Source organism: Solanum tuberosum, unplaced genomic scaffold, assembly GCF_000226075.1.
Source record: "Solanum tuberosum cultivar DM 1-3 516 R44 unplaced genomic scaffold, SolTub_3.0 scf00412, whole genome shotgun sequence".
Taxonomy (NCBI): Eukaryota; Viridiplantae; Streptophyta; class Magnoliopsida; order Solanales; family Solanaceae; genus Solanum; species Solanum tuberosum.
This window is the reverse complement of record NW_006239336.1, coordinates 12,753-40,736: the sequence shown is the minus strand read 5'-3', so window position 1 is coordinate 40,736 and position 27,984 is coordinate 12,753. Positions and strand designations below refer to the sequence as shown.

At 34.0% G+C, this 27,984-nt stretch overlaps 2 protein-coding genes across 3 annotated transcripts; one reads left to right on the top strand and one right to left on the bottom strand.

Moving 5' to 3' along the window:
• Positions 1-287: 287 nt before the first annotated feature.
• LOC102598914 (uncharacterized) lies at positions 288-3,577 on the top strand. The gene is made up of 5 exons (XM_006362665.2): positions 288-554; positions 2,056-2,120; positions 2,203-2,263; positions 2,647-2,793; positions 3,303-3,577. The coding sequence occupies exons 1-5, from the start codon at positions 314-316 to the stop codon at positions 3,395-3,397; spliced, it is 609 nt and encodes a 202-aa protein (XP_006362727.1). The 5' UTR covers positions 288-313; the 3' UTR covers positions 3,398-3,577.
• A 1,992-nt stretch (positions 3,578-5,569) lies between these two features.
• LOC102598346 (serrate RNA effector molecule) lies at positions 5,570-18,871 on the bottom strand. 2 transcript variants are annotated; one of them, XM_006362663.2, is made up of 12 exons: positions 18,280-18,871; positions 15,038-15,153; positions 14,557-14,614; positions 13,545-13,619; positions 13,301-13,375; positions 13,174-13,221; positions 12,944-13,012; positions 12,057-12,857; positions 11,928-11,976; positions 9,076-9,347; positions 8,791-8,958; positions 5,570-6,169 (listed from the first exon to the last, which is right to left on the bottom strand). In XM_006362663.2, exons 1-12 carry the CDS (start codon positions 18,720-18,722, stop codon positions 6,109-6,111), a joined length of 2,235 nt encoding a protein of 744 aa, XP_006362725.1. In that variant the 5' UTR covers positions 18,723-18,871; the 3' UTR covers positions 5,570-6,108. The 2 variants fall into 2 exon arrangements, with proteins under 2 accessions (XP_006362725.1, XP_006362726.1); XM_006362664.2 differs by having other exon boundaries at positions 5,641-6,169; positions 15,041-15,153.
• Positions 18,872-27,984: the final 9,113 nt, after the last annotated feature.

Sequence of the window (27,984 nt, the reverse complement as noted above, 5' to 3'; positions counted from 1 at the left end):
TAGAAAGTTGGAGAACATAAATATTAGCTAAAAATAAATTAAAAATATATATTTATATATTATATCAAAATAAAAATCTATTATAAAAAACAATATATAAAAAAAAAAACTAAGTGACCTACAAAATTTAATTTTGCTAGGAGCTAGGCACTAGTATTACTTGACATTTTTGTTATCCACAATCTTGGTGACAACATTTTATAAAAGCCAAGTTCTCAACCACATTTTCCTCTAAAGCAATTTTATCCACAAACCATATATATACAATTATACATGTCATAAAGAGTGAACCAAAAAAATCAAAAAAAAAGAGATGGAATTAACTACAACTTCACAGTCTATTTCCTATGTTAATCTCCAAAAAGTACCATCTTTTTTCCCATCTAGAGTTACTATTTCTTCTTCAAATTCAATTAATTTTCTTGGATTTAATTGCATAACCAAAAAGCTAAAATGTAGTGCTAGGCAATTGAAGCATTTTGGACCTATCTATGCTTCTGTGGTTGAAAGTAATTCAACTAATGGTTCAGTATCATGGGTTCTTGAATTTATAGGTATGTGTTCTTTTTTTTTTAACATGTAGTAGTTTTTTTCCGTACACACTATCCTCCTCAGACTCGGCTCGTCAAATTACATTACGTTGTTATTGTTGTTGTTGGTGGTGGTGGTGTGTTAGTACTTAATTGTACAATGGGAAAAAATAGGATCAAATTTATGAAATGCTAGTACTCGCTCTGTTTTATATTAGTTGATCCATGTTGACTTGACATGTACCTTAAGAAAGGTATAATTAGAAGTGTATTTTACTAAATTAATCTTATTAAAGATGTTTTGGAATTTTATACTTGACAAGTACTACTACTTTATGTAGTTATTGAAAACTAAGGGCACTTGATTTACTAAAATGGATAAGTAAAATGAAATAATATAGAGGTCAGGTAAAATGAAACGAGGGAGTAGTACTTAAATGAAAAAAGGGTGATGTGGAATGAGTCCCACATCGGTGAAGGACGAGAACCCTGGACTCTTTATATGGCTTGGACAATCCTTCTCTTTTTGAGCTAGTTTTTGGATTTGAGTTAGGCTTAAGATTCGTTTGGTTAAAAAAAAATCTGCACTTAGGAATGTTGCCTAAAGGCCAATAAAATGAGTGAAAAGGTTGTGTTTTGACGGTCAATAAAGTGGGTGAAAATGACGAAAGACAATGCTAAGTGATGTCCTCCATCTGCCTAGACTTTTGGTGAGTAGAGTTGCCAGGTACGAATGTTAGTAAGAGGTAACAGATATCCAATTAAAAAATACTTAGTGAGCAGAGTTATTAGGTACCAATATTGGTAAGAGGTACTCGGTGAAATAGTCGAGGTGCAAGTGAAACAACCTAATCCGAACACCACGGTTACCAAAAGATAAAACAACAACATCTCACTCTACGTTAGCAGCTCAAAGATTGAGGCATTAGACAATCTTGTAGAAGATAAAACAAACGTTGCGTAGTTATAACTTGTGAGTTAACTTCAGGGACCATACTCGGGCGCTTTTTTAGTCAGACGTTAGATATGCTTAATCAAATAATATAAGGATCAAAATCGATGACTAAAACCAATATGTTCCCTTATAGTTTGTTGTTTTTCTTTGTCCTTGACTTCATTACTATGACTCATACGCAGTGGCGTAGCTACATGGTTGTCGGGTGTCCAATTGGACACCCTTCGTCAGAATTTTTTTTTGTAGCCTAATGGTTTCAGACGCTTGTAATGAGGGAATGCTTGCGTGTTTGACTCTCACTAATAGCAAATGTTTTTTCCACTTTTTGAATAGAGTTTTTGTTATGCTATTTCTGGACACCCTTTGTGAAATTCCTTGTACCGCTACTGTTCATACGCTATATGTACTGCTAATCGTTGATGCTTTGAAGCAAGATAATCAATGTGTATAAGCTGCAGAGTATAGTAAACTCTAGATATGGATATCGATACGAGGAGTTTCTTAGCATTTTGTTGATGTTTAGCTTAGAGCTATTGACTTACTATCAAATGTTGAATACATCAAACTAAGGTGATGGAGACACAAGACACATTGGTTCTCCAACTGCAAAGCCGCGCTCTCTAGAAATACCTTCCGTAAGTAGTCTGATGTGATGATCCAATTTCCTGTTTCGCGTATGTCATGTATGTTAACTGCAAGTTTTGTTACATTCTTTAGGGTGCAGTAATTGTTGGACGCGTTGCTGATAAGGCAGATGTAGTCATTCCGGTACCTACAGGTAATAAAATCATTCATGTGATAGCTTATATAACCTCTCATTCTAATTCAGTACTCTCCGAACTGTGTGGGAAGTTTTCTCATCACACGACTCACCAACTTGATCTTCCATGGGACAGTTTACTACAATTCTTACACTATCGATGCAGTTTAACTTGTTATAACTGGTTGCCCTCTCTTACTTTTTAGTTTCACCATGGTATGAATAAGACAATTACTTATAGTTATCTTTGAGGTGATCTAATAGTAAATTACACTGTCAGTATATAGAAGTTAAACTCTTTCTGAAATGCTTTGTTTTTTTTCATCTTTCGAGAATAAATTGTTGCCAAACGAAACGTTTAGTTTCTGCTTGTATCTGAAAATCTGTTGATGTACAAACAGTATCTGCAATACATGCTCGGCTGCAGAACATGGAGGACTATCTCGTTGTGACTGATTTAGACAGCACGAATGGCACTTTCATCGGTGAGAAAAGGCTCGTACCTGGTGTGGCTGCTGCTGCATTGCCTGGAAGTCTCGTGACGTTTGGTAAAACTTTCAGTGCCCTGCTTTCCTTTTTCTTTAATAAGTAACGAACCACATTATCAACTTCGTGTGTCTACTTCTTCATATTTTGAACGAAAATCCTGCTCCGCTACTACTACTTGTTACATCATCTTTGTGAAGAAAAAGGCATACTTTACTATAGATATTCAATCTTTCATTTCCATTCAATGATTTTTTTTCTCATACTTATGATTTATGAGTGGCAACACGACGAGAAGGGATCCTTCCTTGTCCATGGGGTAGTTGTATTGTTTGCACGAGTTTATCAAGTATTTAACTTATATACACTGACAACGTAAACAACATTTAAACTATCACCGTATTTTAACCTGTTGGTGTATGTTCTCAAAAATAAAATTGGTTTACTAGTCTCACTTATTATGGTGAGGTGACAAATTGTCAGTTTATAGAAGTTAAACTCTTGTATTATATGTGTCAAACTTCCTACTACCCCGAGTTGATTAGTCTTTTCGAAACATCTTGTCATTCAGGGGATACTAATTTGGCGATATTTCGAGTTGCAAAGTTTGAGAAGTTGGAAACTGCTGCATCTGAAGTTGAAGAAGAGGAACCAAGTAGCACCTAAAAAGAGCCCAGAATTTCATTATCTGCAATAATTTTGTAAACAGAGGAAACATATATATATATATATATATATATATATATAAATGTGAATTTTTTTTAACATGAACTTGGGGTTTAATTACGAGTTAATTCCCTAAACGATCACCCATATTTTGAGAATTGTCTTTAAATATTACTTTTTGTTTCCCATCAAATTTGTATATTAGCCTTGAATTTTGTTTTTTTTATTTGTTCGTCGTGTTATGGTGAGAAATTGTCAAATAGCCTTGTCCATCGTGTGTTATGTAACGTGTATTTGTGTATCTAAAAATCCTAGTCGTCACAGTTGATCCCAATCCTACTTGTTCGTTAGGTGTTTTAGAGATCGCCATCATTGAACAAATACTTGACATATACTCGCTTCGTCCCAAAATAAGTGTCACCTTACTAAACATCACGCCCATTAAGAAATCAATAAATACAATGAGTAATTTACTAAATTTCCCTTTTTAATAAATGTCTCTTGAAAATTGAACATTATTATGTAGATGAAGTATAAGGGTACAGTTGAAAAAACATAGTAATTTTTGTCTTGAATTCCTAACGTGACACTCGGGACAATTGTTTTGCTAAAGAGAGACTTTGGAACGGAGGAAGTAATTTGCATTCCCTTCACATGCAATTAATCTTCCATACAATTGCCAATGTTGTGCACTTACCATTTGAAAATAAATAAATTCGATATGGTTGGTCACACGTATAGTTGATGTCTTCACATACATCCAACTTCTGCTTTAAAAATATGTACATACACATATAGTTACAATAATAAACTATATCCACTCGATTCAATCAGAAACGATGTTTTATGTTCGCGGATACAATGCATTTTGCTACGTTTTGAAAGAAGTTTAGGGAGGAAATTTCACTATATTTTGCAAAAACGGATGCTAATACTACTTATGAAATTTTCCCTCAAAATTCTTTATATCCAATTGGATGTTAGCCCAATACCAAGTCTAGTAATCTAAATTAAAAATTAAAAATTAAAAATTAAAAATCAGTTAATACCCCTATTAGCCAACTTAATAGGAATGTCGACTAATGTACTTTATGATATTTTCATTTTTTAATTTAGGGAAAAATGATAAATATATCCCGAACTATCGTAAATGGTATGCAAATACCCTCCGTCATACTTTTGGGACATTGATGCCCCTGTCGTCCAAAAACTAGAACATATATGCCCTTCATTCTATAACGGAAGACTAAATAGGGACACGTGGCACACTCTTATCCGCCGATTTGATATTTAATATATATATTGAGTTGGTGGATAAGATTGTGACATGTGTATGTCCATTAGTATAACGAATATATATGCTCTAGTTTTGAATGACAAGGGCACCAATGTCCCAAAAGTATGACAATAGGTATCTGCATATTATTTACGTTAGCCCCTGTCGTCCAAAAACTAGAACATATATGCCCTTCATTCTATAACTCTAGACTAAATAGGGACACGTGGCACACTCTTATCCGCCGATTTGATATTTAATATATATATTGAGTTGGTGGATAAGATTGTGACATGTGTATGTCCATTAGTATAACGAATATATATGCTCTAGTTTTTGAATGACAAGGGCACCAATGTCCCAAAAGTATGACAATAGGTATCTGCATATTATTTACGTTAGTTTTTTTTTATGACAAGGAAAACCCGCAGCCGCTACCCTTTGGACGCGCACAGGGTAAAAACCCCCCGCTCCTATGCAATAGCTTGCAAACCACATAGGAGAGGTAACTCGCACTAGGCAAGCCCAGTGCGACAAGCTCAACCCAGAAGGCAAACCCTTGCTTTCGCTAGCAAGGGGTTTCGAACTTGAGACCTCCAACATGGAAGTCCCAAGCCCAAATCACTGAGCCACCCCCAAGAGTTACCATTTGCGATAGTTCTAGAGTATATTTGTCCTTTTTCCCTTTAATTTATAATCGTTTGGGCAACAATTATGGAGAAAACTGGTAATATTTTCCATCCATATGGAATGTGGTTTTATAGTGCCTAAGCTCATGAAATTTAGAATAATTCAAAACTATGATGCTCATTCTATCATCCGAAAAGAGGAAAAATGGAATATCTTGTCTAAAGAAATGCGTTGAGAAAGGGCAGATGTATAGTTCAGGCAAATGGTAACAAAAGAATCGTCTTGCCAGAATAAAACACATACAACAGATTCAAGAGCATTCATGTTATCAAAAATCTCAAGAGTCGCAATATTCCTTCAATTTTAAGTAGCGCAACGTAGCAACAAAACAAACTGGCAAATCTAGTCACAAATTAATTTTTACAGCAGCATATCTTACCCCTTCTAGTCTCAACCATTGCAACTTCTTATTAGCATATCTCCTGAAATTTTTGCTACAACAAGTGGGGGGAGGACAAAAAAATTGGAAATTCTACGAGCTTAATGCTAATGCAGAACCGGGAAAGATCTAGCAAGTAGGCACTGCTTGCTACCAAGGAAATCTCATAACTACTAACCCCCCGCCACAATTCCTCTTCAACTAAAAGACCAACTATGCATGTCGATGCAGTTGGTCCCATCGATCACTGTAACTTCAAGACAATCAAGTATCTGCTCTTTCCTTCAACATCAACACGGTTACATGTTGCATCAATGCAACTTGCCTCTACTCACTGGAAGAAATACAACATTCTCCGTGTCTACTCTACAAACTCCTGTAATCTATTACGGTAACTTCATCTTCAGGCGCATCAAGATCTTGATAGCTGCAAAATTGTTGAACTGTAGGTCAGTAAAGGAAGCATGAATATTTATTTTTTTCAAAGAAAGCAGTGTTTTATTCATAAGAAATTAAATCACATTCCATGGCATGTATTCATGTAAATGCATTTAGGTCAGTCACATCTCCATTCAAACACAAAACAACTACATTTACAGGATTCGATCAGGGCAGAAGTTCCTTGAATGAAACGAAAATACAACCAAGATATAACCAGATAAATAATCATTAGCTGCTCAGCTCAGGCAATGTAACAATATGATCTTTTACAGCTCTCTTGTACTGCCTTTTTCCTCTAATTCTGAAAATAGATTCAAAGTGGAAAAACTTCCATACCAGATAGTCATTCCGACGACTCCAGCATATGAAACACCAACAAAATGCTACAATTTGCAAATCTAAAATGTTACTCACACCTCCAGTATTCAACTTCCTCGAGGATAATTCTACATGTCGCATGGAAACAGACATACATTTTTACAAAAATTGTGGGAGTGATGTGAGTATGTCACTACAACATATAACGCATGACAACTGAATACATAACACATGACCACCAGCATTACACACTGGTACTGAGGCCTACTCATTTTGAGTAGTTGTATTTTGGAAGTAAGCAATTGTAACAAGAAAAGAAAATCAGTGCTAACAGATCTAGAGGCAAAGAAACAACTTCCAAGAATTTCCAGAAGTAGCTCTGCTTTGGCAAGTTAGACATTCCTCCATATACTTTATAAGCAAAACAAGTTTTCTTGATTCTGAATCTTGCCTTGAGAACATAACACAAACTAGACTCCTTTTGTCTTTTATATCTGTCCGTCTTCTTCTCAACGTGGAACCCATGATCAAAAGTCTACTTTAACTTAATCTTCAAACATAGACAAACCAGCAGGTGTAGATTTATCTTGGACATGGCTCACCGTGATTAGTATTCACAAGAATTGCTTCTACAAAATCATGCATGAACAAGGCAATAGCTCCAAATTGTAGCACAAGTACCATGTAGTGTGCGTATCATGCTTTCTTCTCGTTCTTTTTTTTCAAATCAAGTAAAGTATAATATTACTGATAGTAGGAAAGCGCCTATGTACAATAGGTGTACAACAAAATAGAGAATATACAGAAACATATGATTCTCTGTGAAGACACCTGATCTTCTGTACACAAAGGAACCCCATATTCACCATTTATCAATAACATTACACTTTACTCAATCTAAAAAAAAATCAACAGAAGCTCATTAGCTTCAACAGTCTCCTATTGATTTCCCTCTATACTACCCACATAAGTGCTAATGGTCCATGCAACAACATCCCTCGCCGACATCTTTGCTTTCGTCCTGTAAAGGCTCAATACATAATGCACCCCCTTGCAGTACCTAACAATGTCCATTGTAATCCTACAAGTGGGATTTGGGGGAGGGTGGGGTGTACACACACCTTACCCTTACCTTTGGAGATAGTGAGGCTGTTTCTGTTAAGATTCTTGACTCAATAAAAACGTTTTTCAAAATAGGTTCGAAAAATACAAGAGTAAGGAAGCTATGATGAAAATATCAAAGGGAAGAAACATACAAACAACAACAATATACACAATAAGTGAGACCTGGAGAAGGTAGAGTGTACGCAACCCTTACCCCTACCATGGCAGGTAGAGAGGCTATTTCCGATAGACCCTCGGCAAAGGAAAGAAACATAATGACGGCAAAAATAGTAAGGAAACCCAAAGTAACGGAAACAACATTAGTACTAAAATTAAGATGATAGAATAATAATATTAAAATGGGTCAGTAGAAGAGGAAGCAAATTAAGTGCTCCAAAACTAGGTTAGTAAGTAACAGACATTAAAAGGGTATAATCAAATACCAAATGAAAATTACAAGCAGTGTTATGGTTAGTAACCGGAATTAAAAAGTGTGAAGCACGCACAAGATATTCTAGATGAGTAGGGGATAGACAGCTAGAAGCGTTGTATTATACATGGGTTGTTTCCAACATATAGATTTTTGTTAGCCTAACAATACTTTTATGATTGTCTAAGAATTTTATGTTTATAGCCCACAGGGCGTCAAAACTTTTTGATCCAAATGAATAAGAGACGATCAATATAGAAAATATAAAAAAGTGGAATCTGACCCACCTCAAAATATATAGTAATTGTTAACCAACACGTCGGATTTGGGACCAGTGCTATGTCAACACGGACCTCCAACCCCACTTTCCAGGGACCATTTATAAGCTGATGTGAGCCCTTGCTCACACAGCCTAAAACTCAGCCCTAGTTTTTATTCACCGCATCTCAACACCAAAATAAGACTGTGCAAAGCCTTTATTATAATCTTACATCAAACCATTCGAAGAGCCATTATCTAGAATCGGCTTTTTGACCGACATACTTTACAAGTCATCAATATACTATACCAACACTTTGGAACCCATGTTGTCTCTTCTAACCTAAGAGAAATAATTTCACTTGTGCAGTACTGAAACAGTGCAAACTTCACAATTGACCAAATTTTACTGATTCTAGTGAGATGGAACATTTGAATGATGGTAACTAGTAGTTTCACCATTAATCAATCTGAAAATAATACAATGCACAAAATACCTTCGCAAGCGACGAGGATCCTGTCGAAATCCGGGAGGTAAAGCAATTATCGGGCCTGCAGGCCCAGACATCCCATTTCTGCCACCTTCAAAAGCAGTAGGGCCTCCTTGTTCTCGCATCATTCGCATTGCAACTTCAGGAGGCGCAGGAACAAATGGACCAAGAGGACTACATTGCAGTGAAAATGAAAAAAATAATCAAAATTCAAGAGTGATATCCGAGACATGGCTAAGACCTAGGTTATGCAAATTTAACAAGTTATGGGAAAGAATTATTTTAAGTTACCCAGCACCAGGAACAGGCATCAATACTGGTGGAGGAGCCATGTCAGAAGGGAAAGAAGCAACTGGAATCCCTTGTCCACCAAAAGTATCAAACATTTCTTCATCAGGATTTCCCCCACTGGCACCATCATTATTGGACTGAAAATCCCCAGATTGTGGATTTTCAGACATATCAAACCTTTCACCACCATTAGCACGTCCATCCCGACGGTTCCCTCTGTCATCCTTCAGTCGGCCATCTAGCCCAGGTCGGCGCCTTAGTGGCTTCTCTTTCTGCATAGAACCAACATGCAGTTAAATTCACCACTGATTGAAAGTTCTAGTAAAACGAGGACTGATTACTGCATGAGATCAAACTGCTCTTATCTAATTAATTAACATATAAAGACGGATAATGTACCTATGATACATAAGCAAGAATACAAAAAAGATAAACAGCATTGAAGTACAGATGACAAACAATGGAACTAGCCTTATAACACGAGTGCTAACAATAAGAACAATCCAGCTGATGTGAATTCATCACAGCAATGAAGATGTCAGAGACCCAAAACTACTCGGTTCAAATCAATTATGTTAAACATCACTAACTGCCATCACATGTGAAGGCAACATTTAGGGTTAAAAACGTGCATGAACTATCAACAATTTTCTAACTGGGATGACGTGTGAGTAGTTTTTGCATCCAAACAAAACTTCACACATTCTTATAATACAAGGACAAATCAATCAAAAACATTTTAACTTCACCATTGTTAGAACTTGCTCAACAATTTTAAAAACACTATCCTCCGTTCAAAAAAAAAGGAACTATCTCTGTACTAGTCTATTTCAAAAAGAATGTCATTTTACTATATTTGGAAGCAATTTAACTTGAACTTTCTATTTTACACCTAATGACAAGGGTTTATAACCACACAAATGATATGGCATGTTTAAAATCACAAGTTTCAAAAGCCTTGTAGCCACACAAATGTCATGGCATGTCTAAGAACATAAGTTTCCCAAGTCCTTTTTTCCTTAAAGTTTGTACCCAGTCAAAGTACATAATTTTTGTTGCTTGTGCAAGAGTAAGTAGTGAACATATAATTTCAATAAAGATGTCAACTAAGAAAGACCAGAAGTCCATGTAGAGTCGGGGAATTCGAACTTTAAACTTGCTCAGCTGACAGTATGCCCTATAAATTGATATGTAGGGAGAATGAGGTACTGAAGCACACTTGTCCAAACCACCAGTGCTATCAGTATATGTTTTTTCAATGACTGAAAAATCTGTTGTTTCTAGCTTCAATACTAGGTGGATATAAATGGCACGACACCATTCCTTCTCCACTTAAATACTAGATCTGGTTCAACTCATGAGATGTGCAGTGCCTACCACACATTTCGTGTTATACTACTTTTACCATTGAACTAAAGCCCTGGAGACCGGACAATAATAAGTATAGGTTTCTAATCCATTTGATACGCTGAATTTAGAAGTTTGATTTCAGTTCCATACAGCATCACAAGACTACTAGAGAGATGAAGATATTGAAAAACTTAGATACGACTTAGAGAACATGCCAAACTTACTAGTTCTCCAGCGTACCAATTCTATAACTAGTTTCTAGAAGATGGAATCAGTTGTAGCATACAATGTTCAATATCATAATGTCTATCACGTAGAAAAGGTGCCAGAATCATTCGCACGCCCAAATAGAAGATCACGGATTCCAGTCTCAAAGTCTTCATCACTTGGACAAATTCAAAGGGGTCATTTCGCTAATCGCGTTATTGAAAATAATCATGATATCAAGTTACAAGTTCAATAATCAGGTGCTTGTTGCCATATTTGATTTCCCTGAGAACAATAACTGATAATAGCTATGCCAGTACCTTCAGAAAAGCATGTAGATGACAACAGCGCCTTTCGCATTATTATTATTGGAAATTCAATCATCTCTTGTTGTCACTCAATTTTTTTCTTCTAGTATGTTTTATGGTATTATAATTTAAATCATAAGAATTTTTGAAAGTTTAGTTTTGTGAAGAGGAATGCAACATTTATCCATGCACGAGGTTCAAAAGTTAAATTTCCTTAGACCAATGGAGCAAGGTTCAAAAGTTGATGAATAATGGACCCAAGACTCTGCCCTCTATTCATTGATCTTGTGGTTTATCTCATCTCATTTTAAATTTCGTTTTCTTTTTGTTCTTTATTTGAGCTAATTAAAACTTTTGATAACGATACATCTTATAAAGCTCTTTATTATTATTATATATTTTGATGAAAAATTAAGCTCTTTATTATATTACACTAATTATTTTATTTATTTAATAGAATAATGGACAATAAATCAATCCACTACACCTCAATCCCGAACTAGTTGGAGTTGTTACATAAATCCTCCATATTCTTTCCACTATTGGGACAAAGATATTACAAGAAATAAATCTGCATCTAATTTTAAATAAAACAGATACTTAGATGATCACCATATATCATTATTAATACCATTAACCAAAACATCTAACAAACTACAAACAAATAGCAGTCATTATTCACGGAACTAAAATCCTCTATTACAGTCCATGTATAATTTGTCCGAAAACCAATCGACCCACAAAAGTAATATGACAAAACCTTAAACTTAAAGCATGTTTTTTTAGATTCTTCAAAGTGAAGACTAAAGAAAGAAAGCAGCAAAGTTCATAAGACATAACAGATGGATACTACAGCATTACTTAGTCACCATTAGAAAAAGTATGAGAAGAAGCCTGGAATAGAAATTAAAAACATTCAAACACACATGCGAAGTAAGAACCCAACAAATGTTACTTAACATAAAGAAGGAGAAATGGATAGCTTACCGGCACAGATGGCAGCATTACAGGAGTCCCACCAGGAGAATTTTCATCACTGAGATCATTTAAAGCCTTTAGCCTTGAAACTAAAAGTAAGAAGGTGGAAAATAAGATATTACTGTGTACTGCACTTACTTCATATAGTTCTGGAAATACAAATCTTCACGCACTTTAGTAGTCAGATCCACCGACAGATCAGGGTGTTTCAACTTTAAATGTTTGTGGACGAATTCAGATGCATGGAAGAGCTTTGTACAACCCTTGGCTCCGCAACCATACTTCCAGCCATACTTCTCATCCCTAATTTTACGGACATAGGGATCTAAGGCTTCGGCAGCAACAGCATCAAGTTTTTCCTTTGCAGCCATTACCTCCAAAGGATCCTTCCCCTTCAGCCTGTCTTGCCAATGAGAATCTACTTTTGTTTCCCACTCTGCTCCATTGCTTGTTGCATCAGAAGCCTTGCCATCCACTCTCACATGCCGGAGACCCTTAGCTTCATTTGTCTCTGCCAGGCCATAATAATCTACCCCATGAATGCGCCACAGATAGGTTAGAAGTGTATCAAGTAACTCAGTTCCCTCAAGACCTTTTACTGAAGTTAAGCCCCTTATGATAATAACTGGGCCTGTGGAGCCATGAGACTTGTCTCTGCTTCCCCTATCATTATCAGACCGAGATAATATGTTATCCTCTATTCCCTTCTCCGAGTCAAGCTTCCTCACAAGTGCCTGTGCTTGTTCAACATCAATCTGGACTCTTCTGGGATCAGAACTCACTAGGTGAGCCTTTGGAGCAGCTGAAAGTAAGTCAGGGTCTTTAGTGGGTCCCCTCCCATGCCGCCTCCTTTTGCCATTTTCATCTGCTTCTTCATCGGAATTTGGTTCACTTGACTGTCCTGATTTGTTTGTAGGAGGAGGTGTAACACCAGGCCCTCTATTTATGCAAAGATTTATCACTTCAGCAAGCAGGACATTATTTCATCTTGCATATTCCATATATTAAGAACAAACTGATCTTACATGTCTAGAGTTCCACTCTGCAAATCAAGTAAGAAATCCTTCGCTGATTTCCTTGCAAGCTCATTCCTCCTACAGGAAATTAAGACGGAAAGGAAGACTTTAGTAGAACCAAAATCATACACCTGACTAGAACAATAAGTAAAAGGTCTAAAATCAGTTGGTCCAAGTAACAAACAAGAGCATCTCCAAAGCTATCCCTACAAAATTCTGTGCATGGTATCAACATGTACCTTTCAATAACAGAAATTAAGTTTGATGGATGGTATTTGTCTTTCAACCTGCATATACAAAGAACTTCTATTAGAGAGCTCAAACAAATAGACATAGCAGGACAAGTTAGGTGAGCTGGAAGTGTACCATTCTTCATCTTTATGAGCGTTAAAATAAGCTCTTTTTTGTGCTTCTATGTACCCAGCCTTGTATTCTTGGTACCTGCATATACGGAGAATTAGCTCCATTATTTTGCGTGACATATTTTTACACAAATATGAGAGAATGTACTCAAAACAAAAAAAAAATCTGCAAGTTATACTGAGGCCAATAAACTAAGCTTAAATTGACACATCTACAGAACAAGATATCATCTTGGTTTCAGTCTCACCTGCGCTCAGCTTCAGCTGGCAAGATATCATCTTCAAGCTCCTGAATGAATTGCTTATAAGACTTCAATCCCTCTCTGCAACATGTTCAAAAGAATGCATTGATTATTTAAACCAAATGACACCCCCATCTCAAAAAATTTAAGAAAGACTAATGAAATAATACAGGTCCCAGATCATTTTCATATAACAATTCAACTGAAAGCAAATCACACAAAATTTGTGGAGAAGTTTCATACTCTCATGCATAAAGGTACTATTTGGTTGAATGGAAAAGGAAAAGGAGGATGAGAGTTAATCATCTGGCATTTAATGAGGGAGAGGTTCACATTTACAAACTTTGTTTTGTTAAAAAAGAGACACCCCTCTGGAAAAGGTCTATTTTGCAAGGGGATTAAGGGAGGGGGTAGATGGTAAGTAGGTGTTTGTGTAAGTTGTTACCACCCCACATTCGCCTGTTTGGATGAACTTGTAACTTATGGCTTTTGGCTTTTTTTTTGGTTATTTTGGCTTAAAAACAAGTACTTAAAGCCACCTTTTTATTTACCCAAACACTACAAACTGCTTAATGGCTATTTTGGCTTAAAAGCGCCTAAAATAAGCCACAATCCAAACAGCCTCTTTCTATTTTACTTTCCTTTTCCATCCAAGCAGACCTGCAAAAAAAAATCGTTTCTTTTTCTTTTCATTTACCTCAAGCCACTTTCTTGTAAAACACAATTTTCTTGTTACATTCTTGATGCCCAACTAAAAATCAGAGACACAGAATTCATTCATCATAAACATGACAAAGATAACATGGGAGCAAGCACTTCCACTCAAATAATAGCACTCACCATGCAGTTGAGCTCGTTACTTGCAAACTAAACACCTTCTATAGGAATGTATAGGACTAACTTAATTAGACGGAAGTCTGGGGGGGATGCTCTTTTACAATCATAGAAGTTGCAAGGAGGTGTAAAGGCAAACACGAGAACATTGGAAAGAGAAATGATATATGACACAAACGTGTACCTTTGATTGTTCCCTGCACCAAAAGTATCTGCAAATCCTCCACGACCAGGGCCCCAGTCTAGCAAAAAAACAAATATAGGTCAAACCTCTATCCCTAGAAATGCCAAGCGCCACCAGAAGTTTGGAGCAAATAATTTGATCATAAATAATAGTACTAGACTAAAGCTAAGAATGGATAACTGAAGTCAAATCAACCAGGCTGCACCTAAAAGACTATCAAAAAGTTCAAATATGAACATTTCTCCCTCAAGTTTGTTGAAGACATAAGTGGATTATAAGGGAACCATATAAGGCCATCAAACTAAAGGGTAAAATCAGCCAACTAACAATCCTATATAGCAATGAATATTTACATGGCGCACTCTAAAAATACATATTACTCAAAATAAAAGTTTAAACTTTAAATAGCAGAAATACTACACATTTAACACGCCCACTGATAGCCGATACTCCATGAGAGTAAAATATAAATGAGACTGACCACCTCGATAGCCACCTGACGAGCGTCCTACAAATCGTCCATGATGCCTCTCATCAGGATAACCAGGTCTACCCCCCATCTCACGGTCATAACCGCCTTGATGGTCATAACCATATCTGCAATATCAAGAACTTTTCGTAAGCACCATCATAAGAACACTTGCAAGATAATTCGACAACAGAAAAGATCAAATTTGTAAATGCAGGGAAATCACAAGGACAATAATTATGCTATAGGACAAATGCCATGAATAAAGAGCATGAATAATAAAGAAAATACTATGAATGATGCTACTTTGGACGACTAGAGAAGTGTGCAAATAAAGACGAGAAAAAACAGGCAAAAATTCATTAGTTTCCTCATTTATATTTTTATTCTTATTTAACAAATAAAGCGGCTGATCACGCTTTTATCTACTCCCACTCTGTGTGTGTCATTATTTAGTAAGGACTCTTCCATTGCATAAAATAAACTTGGCAGTATTTGAGAAGTGCAACTCAAAAGGTCAATACAAGGTTGGGAAATGGATCTGTTCGCCAGAATAGAGAGGTTCACCATTGATGTGAACCTACCTGACGGGAAAAAAGAACATTCTCACAGTGAAAGAATGTTACAAGCAGACCTGTATCCTGAATAAGGTTAATGACCTCTGGTTATGGAAGCTGATACGGAAAACTAAATTGCCCACCAAGGTTATATGCTTCAATTGGACTGCTCTAAATGGAGCATGTCAAGACACCCTCATAGAAAAGGCTTCCACCAGTCAACCGCCTGGAGAGTGTCAGTCACTTCATTCCTACATTGTCCAATGGCCACTGACCTGCAGAATATGTTCTACTGTAGTTTTGGTTTGAATTCGGTCATGCCACATCATATGAGATAGGCTTATAAAAGAAGATGGAGTTCACAGAGAGTTGAGAAGGCCATCAAGAACATCTAGTTGATGATTCCTGCATTTACTTTTTGGTGTTTGTGGAACGAAAAGAACTGAACATGTTCTTATGAAATTCTCAACTCCAAATGACTCTCTCGAGGCAAAATGTTGCTTACCTTTTTTGCTGGTTAACACCTGTAATTAGCACTTGCTAATATTTGAATTTTCTTAGCTCCCTGGTATGGACTGACACAGTGTAACGGGGCTAACAAACTCTTTTACATGTACTTATCTATTTCTCTGTAATTATGCATCTAATTGATGGCTTTTCAATTGAAATACCACTACTTCCACAAAAAATAATTACCATATGTCATTGAATGCAATTATGCAAGAACTCATAACAAAGAGTAAGTTAGAAAAATGCAAATAGACGACAAAAAAACAGTTTTTTGTGTTCATATTTGATTTCCCTAACATCAGGAAACTTGCACCAAGCCACCAACATATCAAAGGTTGCTGATAGATCTAACGTACTCCCTAATCTCTAATCTAATGTTTAAAAACCTAAGAAAGTGAATGGCTTTAGCTTCAAAACAAAATCTGGTAAGTTAAAATGATGTTGACCAATTCAGCTATAAAGGTTATAAGGTGATTCCAAGATTGTTCTGCAATTCGTAAGGTATTCAGCAAATAATATGCATAGTTCCCAGATTCTACAGCGGTGAAATAACAGCTTGGTAGGATCTATTTTGCTTATCACCAGTGATCTGAGTGAGGGTTCCTAAACTGTAACATCAACCAATTTTCTTGAAAGCTGCAGCGGACCTAAATTGGAGGAATTGGAACTTAACTTACAGTCCATAAAATCCTTTTATTTCCTACAATTAGTCTGTCATCACTGATCTTGGGCTCATAGGGTTTTCTAAAGCTTAGCACTAGAAATTACTTAACCCGGGTCCTTTACTGTTCACCAGTGTAACCAGCAACAAATTTTAACTCTTGTTAGACAGCACTGTGTTATATGCAAGTAGAGTATTAAGAACTCCTAAGAAATTTAAAAATAAAAAATAAACAGCAATTCGTCATCCCAAAGGCATGGATGGTACTCCTTCATGTAATTATGCAAACAATTATGTGATCCTTAAATGCTTTTGAAGCTATATCAGGACACCATGTTAACTGGTCAAAAGTAGCTTGTTTGAAGTTAATCCAGTCCAGAATATGCAGGTTTTGGCTACCATTCTTGGGTGTCAAATAGGTCTCCCCACAGTGTACTTGGGCATGCCTTAAGGGGCAAAACAGAAAGCAGATTCTATTTGGCAAGGTGTGATAAGGAAATGTGGAAGGAGATTAGCTAACAAGATAGAGTTTTGGATTCCATGACATCTTTTATTAGGTCTCTTTTTCCAATACCTAACAGGGTAGAAAAAAAAGTAAGAACTTCCCCCAAGTCAAATGGAGTACTGTCATATCAATCAAGAAAGAAAGGAAGGAAGGGATCAAGAACTTGAGAACACAAAATACGAGCCTTTTGATGAAATGGTTATGCAGATTTGATTCGGAAGACAGTGCACTAGGGAAGAGGGTAGTCACGTTGAAATATTTTCAATTGAATGAATGGTATTCAAATATAGAAGCCCCGCCAAAGGGAGATGGAGTTTGCAAAACAATCAAAGCACTATGGCCCAGCTTCTCCCAGAAGCTTAGTTATAAAGTAGGAAGAAGAATCTCCTTCTTGCTACCATTTTGTGCTTAACACATCCAATTTGTTAGCTTCTCAAAAGAAAAAAACTGGAACCTCACAGAAGCTACCTTTTTTCAGGAAATATGTGCATTATACGAGGGACCAAAACTAGAACCTCACAGAAGCTACTTTTTCAGCTTAACACCGCTGTTCTAATAATACTAAACCCTCAAAAAGCCCAACCTTAGGTAATCTTTGTCAGCACCTAAACATTTTGATAGCAATTTCTAGGGGAAATGGGCAATGCCCTGGAAAGTATACTGTGTTCCTGTTGCATATACTAATCTAACACACTGATGGATCAACAAGTGCTATATTTCACCACATTTATTTTTATTATAGTATATAAGTTCCTACTATTTCTTCCTTTCATAACCCAGGTCCCAGAAATCTACTATTTTTCAGCTTGAAACAAGGTGAATCATGAGTTGCTCCTCTACCATTCTCCACTTAATTATTTATGTAATCCTACTACATAACTATAACAGCCATAACTATGCCTCAGTATCAACCTAACTGGGGCCATCCATAAAATTTCCTACTGGTTGGCTAATCGACTGATAATCGAAGATTTATAAGAGAATTTACAATCATATGCAGCGAAAAAGCTTCGTAATTTACCTTCGATCGCCGTGCCCGAAGCCACCTCTAGGGCTTCCACGGCGTCCATCATAGTCATCTCTACGCGAACGCTTATAAGGTGGAAATGGAGGCGAACGGCGGTGAGGAGGAGAATATCCACCACGTCGGTCACGATAAGGAGGAAGAGGAGGAGGAGGGCTATGGCTAGGCCGTCCACGTTTGTAATCACGCTCTCGACCAGGAGGAGGATGAGGAGGAGAACGGTTACGATCGTAATAGTCTCCACGACCACCCCTACGATCAAAATCCCTGTCATCCCTCCGTTCCCGTGAATCTCTATCACGGCCGCGCCTCGGCGGCGGAGGAGGAGGCGGTGGAGGAGAAGATACCGGTGGCTCTTCGGTCGACTTGTTTGGATTTTCCTTGCTTCGTTCACGGCGGCGTTCTAAACCTTCCGCCGGAGCGTCCATTACCTCAGCCATGGGCGGTGCGGTGGCGGTGACGGTGGCGGGGGAAATCGTCGGAAAGAGAAACCCTAGCTCAGAGTGCAGTGTTGTTTGTAGATGTGGAAATTAGGAGTGACAAATGGAGAATTGAAGATTGGTGAGGGAGTGGAAAGTAAATATCAGATTTTTGAGTTTTAAGGAGATAAAAGGTTTTCGTTACACCCCAAAAGTATTCTTTAATTACTTAGTTTCCCACATAAAAAGAAGATTTTGATTTTTACTCCCCTTGTTTTTTCTATTTCACTTCTACTATACAATTTTAAAATTTGTCCATTTGTTGCGTTAAAAGTAGTTTTGGAGTGTTCGGATAATAAATTTTAAAAATGTTTAAAATCACTTAGTTATAAGCTAAAATGATAAAAATAAGTCAAAATCATAACTTATGATTTTTAGCTTAAAAGTTAAAAAACAAAGTACTTGATACTACGATCATTGGGGGAACAATACCTAATTCTGAAGATGCTCCAGAATCTTTTCGATTACTCGTTCGAAAACTACGATCTTTAGCTCTAGAATTGAATCATTTCCTTGTATATGAGAAGAACTTTCAAATTAATAGGAAGGAAGTTTAATCGAAATGAATAATATTTTTTCTTCTATGATTGATCAATATAAATATCAATAGCTCCGAATTGAATTAGTTTCTCCTCAACAAATAAGTGATTAAGCCACAAAATACTGTCTAATGAAGAGATAGTTGGAGAGGTAACAAAACTCTATACTTTTCATTACAAAACAAATAAATCGGAAAAGGATGGATTATTTTGTGAAAGAATTTTTGGTCCTATAAAAAGAAATTTTTGTGCTTGTGGAAATTATTGAGTAATCGGAGATGAAAAAGAAGACATATAATTTTATTATTACCCTTGTATATAAGCCAACAAGTGTGTGTATGCGCGCGTGCGTGTGTGTAATTTTATTATTGCCTGAACATGTCTGAATATGAAGGACATTTGAGAAACAAGTGGTTTTTTTATGAAGACACTTGTAAATTCATTTATGTGCAACAAAAATTCTTTCTTTCTCACTGAATCTGCTTTGTCTAAAAACCCTTGGGGCATGTTTGGAAAATCACTTTGGTAATTAGATTTGGCATAATTGAATGTAATTACACTGTCTGACATATTTGGTTGGTCATCTATTTTTAATTACTTGGTTAGCAGGTAATTGAGTGTAATTGGCAGGGGGGGGGGGTGGTGGTGTAATTACAAGTTGGTTATTTTTTAATTTCTTCCTTATATTTCTATTTTTCGTTTTTTAATTTATTTTTTATTTTTATTATTTTAAATTCTTTTTTATTTTTATTATTCTAATTGTTTTCTAAAAATATATATTTTTGTTTTATACTATTTACATTTCATTTCCTTCTCATTATCAATCATTACTTCATGTGATTCCATACAATTTTTAGTATTATCTAAAATAAATTTTCATTAGTATAATATTGTTAGTATTCTAATTTTTAAATTAGAGTAGAATTTATTGTTGAATAAGGTTATGAACTTACATTTTTTTTCCTTTTAAATCATGTTTAGGTATGTTATGTTGAAATTTGACACAAGAGTGTTACGTTAAATTTTTTGTTTTGAATTTAGAACTTATGTAATATTTTCAATTTCATTTGTTTTAGAAGTATTGGCCAGATATTTTACATTGCATGTTTTTTTTTAGTTAGACTTGATAGATTATCTTTTTGTCAAATATCTTTATAATTTATAACATTATATTTATAATATTAATCTTTTTGTCAAACATGCATTTCATGATGTACTTTTAATTTTTATGATTAATTTAATTAAAATATACTAAATTGAAAATATAAATGAATTGTTTTTTATAATATTAGTTAAGAACATATGTTTATTAATTAATATATTTTCAAAAAGCGATATATATCTCAAATGTACAATTTAATTTCATTTATAAAGACCCTTATTTGTCTAATATAAATTTTACTAATTTATTTATAAATGCTTTTAGTTTGTGTTAACCTCAGATACAATACCTAATTTTCATTAACACTATGTTTGAATCATTGTTACCCATTGTATTGTATTGTATTGTTACTATACCTACAATGTTTGTTTTGATTATTACTTAAAATGTATTGTATTGTTAAATTTCGTTGTTAAGTAACAACGAAAATCCCTATTTTATGGAACAACCGATTTTGTGTGTTCCCATTGTTACTTAATTTCTTTTTCCAATTATATTTTTACATAATATTTCAAAATACTATTTTACCCTTTACCTTATATTATTTAATTCTAGTCAAACCTGCTACCCTATAATAATTAAGAATATTTTAGTAAATTTATAAATTACAATACAGTACGATACAATCAAAGCAAACAATTAAAATGTTATTAAACAACAACAAACAATACACTCTAGTCAAACATTGTATCTACCATACAGTACAATACAATAGAGTACAATACAATACAATACAATACATTATGAAACAATGGATAACAATAATCCAAACAGAGTGTAAGGAAAATAAATTAAACAGGAAAACATTTAATTTAAAATGAAAACTATATTCAAGGGATGAGCAATTACGATATCAACTCCCTTTTGCCAGGTGCTACTTCGGATTCTTCCCTTTAGATATTAATAAAGTAGTCGAGAAGGATAGAGCTCAACTCACATAAACCAAAGCGTTTTAATTATTTAAATAATTAGCCGACCCAATCCAACTCAGATCTGTGACCCGTGTTTAAAATATCTTTCCTGTTTTATTTGAATTTTCCACTGTTGTAACTTTCAGCAACAACCAGTGCCGGCTCTTGCCTATAAAATTTAAGGCCAATGTACCAAACTGGGGGCCTCAAATTTCTATAAATAAAAATCATGTTTAATTTATTCATGAAAAAAATTTAATTATTTATAATAAAAAGTATATATATATTTTTTTTCTTTGTCAACACTCACATTATTTATCCTTTTTAACTCCTTCTGCACTCTATTTCTTCAAATCTTTAACACTTCTATGAGAAGTGAAACAAGCAAAGACGCTACCGATGATATCCAAGAAGCTCAACCTGTTGAAGCAACTACGTCAGAAGATATTCTGAGAAAGGTGAAGGATTTCCTCCAAAAATTAAAGGAAAAAGACAAACTGTAAGGACATCTCTACAGTAAAAAGCCATCATCAACAGTAGATACACTGTTGATCCACAATAGATACACTGTTAAGGGGACTTATGGGACCCAACATTACTGTACAAAGATTCTAATTTTTTTTTTTTATAAATAAGTTTGTTTTTCATTTCATAAGGATAAGCTTGGAAACCCTTCTCTCTCTACTTTTCTCTCTCAATTGTAAAGCTCTCAATTTGTAAAGTTTGAGTTCACCTGATAATGACCGGAAGTAAATAAACTTGTATAGTTCTCTCATAGGCCTTGGAGTCGGCCATCGTTATAAGGTATTGATTTGTACCCTATTGATTTGTCAGACAATTTTGTGGATGAAATGAAAAATACTTTTGATTTTAAAAATCATGTTTCTTTAAAATTTAATAAACTTCATGGTTATCCCAAGAAGAAGAATAGTACTAAGTTTGCACAGAAACCAAGTATGCAAACCTATTATTATTCCAGACCAACTCCTCAAGATGTGTTAATAGAGGAATGTGACTGGAATCAGACTATTACCTCTTATAATGGGTCTGAAATTATTATTATTAATAATAATAATAATAATAGTAATACTAATAATAATAATAAGAATAATAAGAATAGTAATAGTAATACTAATAACAATAATAATAATAATAAGAAGAAGAATAGTAATAGTAATACTAATAATAATTCAATATGGGCAATTTGGAAATTGTATAAAAGAATTAAGGGCAAAAAGGTAATATACTTGGTCAACATAAAAGAGCTTTTAAGTTAAAAAAAAAAAAGCTCCCCCCCCTAGCTTTTAGCTTTTGGCTTAAAATAAGTCATTTTTGACTTAAAATAAGTCACTTTGATAATTGCCAAACACTCTAATAAGTCAAAAACTGGCTTTTAAGCCAGTTTGACCAGCTTATAAGCCCATCCAAACAGGCTCTAAGTCTCTCATGCCATCCGTGTTCTGTGTGATCTTTTCATATTGAACAGGATGGTACCAAGGCTGTTCAATATGTGAGTCTGAGAATATAAAGTTCACTAGCTCAAGTTGGCTCTACGAATCCACTATCTCAATTTCACAACTATGTCTTGATTGCTAACTAGTTTGAGTTGGCTATAATAATCAATTTTACTCAATTCATGTCTATTTTTAATCTTGTAGACAGTGCAGTTTTATTGATAAATTCATATTAAATTTGAATTAAATCTTAAATTTATAATACGTTGACCAAGTTTGGACCAGTCCATCAAGTTGACAAGACGAGCCCAACTCATGTTCTTCAAGCCCAAGGGTCAAAATCGCTTGGACCAAAATACCTATAAAACTCTAGCTCAAGCCTAAATAAAGAGGTCTCCATAAGACTCTATAAGTCTTTCGCATACAAAGAAGTCTCCGCTCCAAGTGTTGAGCCACAAGTATTTCATCAAGCCAAGAATAATTGTGAAGAAAAGAATTAGGGGATTACATATCTTTTCTTAAAGATTTTATAAAGATTGTAACCTTCACATAAGTTCAAATACAAATACTATTGTTTGCTTGTTGTTTTCCTTTCCTGTTTATTGTATTTCAACTTTAGACGCATACAAATTCAATAATAGAAAATCTTAACCCTATGAGCTTCTGCTTAGAAGTTAATTTTGGGATGTGTGTCTCATTTGATTGTTGAGATAACATGAAGAGACATTGGTAACCAATTTAATGGGCAAGCAAAGTTCAAAAACAAGATCAATTTTAAAATGGAAATGCAGTTCAAAGCATGTATGCGAATGCAATTATAAACTTATTGTTCCTTTATTTTTTTTAACCTTCTATTGTGAAAAAGGTTTTTTTATTTTTAAAAATGAAGTTTAAACAAGCCTTAGACGATGGTGTGATTATAAAAAATTGAATAAGTGCTAAAGGAAAATTTTAAAGTCAAATTCTTTCTAATTATAAACATATGACATTCTTTTTGATAAACTATAAGGAAAAATGTATCACTTTAATTGAGATCGAGGAAGCAGTTTTTGGCTCTAAATTGGAACTAAGACAGTAGTTTTGTTGCTCTAAATTGGGACTAAGGGATCAATTTTCTTGCTCATTTAAATTTCCTAATACTTCAATACATCCTTGATGGAAGTATCGTATTTTCTTATTTTTCAGATGTCAACTTGATGTTTGTATTAGCGTTCAATGAATACACTTGAGTATATTGTCTCAAGTAAAATTTGTTGGTGTTCGATGAATACAATATGGATATGTTGCATCTCAAACCACAAGCTTAGTGGATTGAGTGATACGGACAAATGAACACAAATTTTGATTTACTTATAATCGCTTAAACATCTTGTCATTTTTAAACTCATTAAACTTTAATTTACGTATAATCGTTTAAACATCTTTATCATTTCTAAACACATTATCCTTCAATATATTCTCTTAATGTGTGTTGCACTTAATGATTTATTACAAAATCTATGATGAACTTCGTATTTCTACTGCTTTGTATGGACAAATAGTTTGCAAATAGCTTAACAGTCCTGTTGGCTAAGGTGATGACTATAACTACATCATCACTCATGCTAATTCTGAAATCATATACAGTCAATATATTGCAAATGATTTTATTTTATTGGGTATTATTTCTAGACTAGAATGATTTTACTTGAAAATGTACTTATGCTCTTATGCACATATATGGTATATGAAAGTATTCTATTTATGTAAACACTGTTTAGACTTTACTTACAAAATTTTATTTATGAAAATAAACAAATTTGGCCTTACTTATGTAGCACATGTACAAAAAGTAGTACATTTTTATTCTTTAACTTTTAATATATGTGATCATAAATAGTCTATTTAATTTTCTTTCCCCTTCTCGACCTTGTAGGATAAAGTTTGTCTCTTCAAAAGTGTAAAATTTATGCATTTTCTCTCTATCGAACAAATAAACATTACCTTTTTACAATGCTGAAAATAAATTTTTAGTGTCCTAGTTGAAGGCACAATGTTTGGATAGATGCCTTAACATGTATGTATTTATTTGGTATTTCTTAGACAAATACAGTTCTATTGATTCAAAAAGTGACTTTCGAGTCAAGAGCCTCAATTTGTAAGCCAATAATCTATTGACTTTATACTTTAGGCCGGAGAGACATCTATAATTACTTTCTCCATCTTATTGAGACATTTGTATCTATTAATTTGTAATACTGAAAATTTAACAAGTATTTTTATTAAATTTCTCGTAACTCAGGTTGCCTTCTATATTTCTTAAAAGATTCAAATTTCAAAAGAGACGCAAACAAAATTTTTATTTGAGAGCATCTTCTGAAGCCACTACTTGCTATTTTCAAAGTTCATGTATTTTTAAAATGACTCATTCGATAGATACATTTATTTTCAAAGTTCATGTATTTTTAAAATGGCTCATTTAGAAAAAGTATGTTATATCACAACTCAACTCAATATGTCGGGCTCGTACCCACAAAAATTAAACAACTATTGAATGGGAAGAATTTACCAGCAACAATTGCAATATGGAACTATCAAACAATAAAAAAACTAAAGAATCCATTAAAAGATATTGGAGCGAACAATACCCCGCAAACAAACATTATAATAAAGTCTAGTTATGATTGAAATTTCCAAAACTAGCAACAAAGGTATGAATGAACACATGCATGACTTCAAGATCTCCACACTAACCTTTTTCACAAATTAAGGGATTTTGGATTTTTTTTAAAAATCAGTGAGAGGATCAACTTTGTTTCACTACACATTTTTGAAAAGGTACACCTTATAGTACACTTGATAAAATTGATAAATATTGTATCCGTGCTAGCCCTTACAGAATTCATACAATATTTTACTTTGATCAGATTTAGTATTTTCAAAGAGAATCTACAGAAAAAGATTACTATACCGGAGTATTTAAGGCTAGCCATAAGAGAGGCTATACAAAGTAAGGATGTCGACACTGTACGACGACATCTAATATTAATTCTCTTTCCACACAATCTAAATGTACATAAATTCAGAAGATGAAGATCTAGAAAGGAACAATTAGATAAGAACTAATTTTTCTTATTGTCTTTTTACATATATATAAATACGTATATTTATCCCACAATTTGAAATTTATTTGACAAATATTTTTTAAAAAAGTGAAAATGAAACTCATGAATAGACATTTTATAAAAAGATGAAGACACTGAGAAAGGAACAACTTGAAAAAGTAAAATATCTAATTATCCGTGAACTTGGTACGATATATTCATGATTAGTGTTTTAAAAGATAGTATGAAAGCTTGTTTCGAGGTACGATAAATGCTCTATTATCTCATACACATCAAAACTTTTTTTTTTTTACATCAAAACCTTTTATGCTAAATTAATTAGTATTTTAAATCAAATAAGCCCATATATGAAACCCAAGAAAAAGAAAAGCACTATCAGTTGGGACATTTGGGATTTTTGCATGTGGTGTATTAAAATTTAATAGTTTTTGCACAACTTCTATATACCTATAAAATATTTGATTATAAACCGATGAAATATCATACATTAATTTGAAATTCTAAAAAAATTCATAAATTTTGAATCAACACATCCATGGACACATGCTATAAGTACCTCGTTAAAATAAATTAGTACTATATTGTAGGTGCTAATGAATAATCGTCTCTATTCATCTAAGACACGTTCTATTCTGGACTTAAAAGACGTGTGACAATTCTCTACTAGCTTCATAAGAGCAGTGGCGTACACATAAATTTTTATAACCGACGTCACATTTTAATTAAAAAAATATATTATTAAGTCATATTAAAAATAGAATAGAATACAAGTAAAGTACAATCCACGTATATATCCCCTGGCTCGATGAAATTTCATTTTTGAAATAGATTCAAATAAACCTCATTAAAAGTAATACTCCCTCCGTATTTTTACTGGTCCATGTTTGACTTGACACACCCCTTATGAAATAATAAATATAGGGGTATTTTATTATATAACACTTATTAATTATAAGATCGGTCAATAAATAGTGTTTAATTGCAGGGGTAAAGTAGACACAAAATTGTCACATATATCTTAATTATCCAAACTACAAAAGTAAAGTTGGATATATTGAATAAATAATAATGAACGGAGAGAACATTAAACACTTTTTAAAACATATGAATGGAGTATGTATATATTAGGCACCAAACAATTGAGGTATAAAAAATATGACTGACTGGCTCCAAATTTTGTTAATTCATACGAGGTGAAAGAATAAAAAAAAATGAAGTAAGGAGTATTGAACAAAAGACCTTACGTTCACAATTGAGGAATCAGACCAACTGAGCTGGAACATCTCCTGTGACAAGTAGTGTCACTTTATTAAATATTATATTTTATTTATATATATGTATTTAATAATTTTTTATTATATATATGTATATAATAATTTTTTTCAACGAAGCCGTGTCACATGACACCCCTTACTATAACATAAATCTACCTCTGTATAGCACATTTTAAATTTTATCCTATACAATTAATAAAATAGGATAGTCAAATTTATATTGTTGCTAACCTATGTTATCAGTCAAATTTCATTTTTTTTCCCTTTTTTTTAAATATCTAGCTGTTTACAGAATTTATCTATTTTTCGAAAGATTTTAAAACCCAAATCTTTATATTCTAAAATAGCTACAGATTTATCTTGACCAAAAATATGACCGTTGGGACTATTTAAATATTTCAATTTTTTCCTAAAATATGACCTTTGACTATTTTAATATTTTAAAACTTGACCCTAAATATAACCTGTAGAACTATTTTAATATTTCAAAACTCACCCAAAATTTCTACTTTATAAAAAAAGTCCCCCATATGTTTGTGATCCACAACTAATTTATATCTATTTTTCTCCCTTTTTATTTGTTTCTGTTTGATTAAAACAAGGGTCTTGAATTGACTAATAATAATACATATATTTTTCTTTAAAAGAACAACTTTGGGAAAAAGGAATAAATCATTTCAAACCTAGTACTCTTCCAATCAATTCCAATTTTGGCTTCAAGGTCTTCCTTACTTTTCCTTATAAATACAGTATCATCTCATTTCTCCACTTCATTAGTT

Bases quoted from the DNA above. Each gene is read 5' to 3' on its own strand.
- LOC102598914 (XM_006362665.2), top strand. From the start codon at position 314: ATGGAATTAACTACAACTTCACAGTCTATTTCCTATGTTAATCTCCAA. The intron at 2,264-2,646 runs GTAATAAAATCA...ATGTACAAACAG, and splicing joins AGTCATTCCGGTACCTACAG to TATCTGCAATACATGCTCGG. The intron at 2,794-3,302 runs GTAAAACTTTCA...CTTGTCATTCAG, and splicing joins TGGAAGTCTCGTGACGTTTG to GGGATACTAATTTGGCGATA.
- LOC102598346 (XM_006362663.2), bottom strand. From the start codon at position 18,722: ATGGCTGAGGTAATGGACGCTCCGGCGGAAGGTTTAGAACGCCGCCGT. The intron at 12,858-12,943 runs GTAAGATCAGTT...TTGCATAAATAG, and splicing joins CAGAGTGGAACTCTAGACAT to AGGGCCTGGTGTTACACCTC. The intron at 9,348-11,927 runs GTAAGCTATCCA...GGTTCTATGCAG, and splicing joins TAATGCTGCCATCTGTGCCG to AAAGAGAAGCCACTAAGGCG.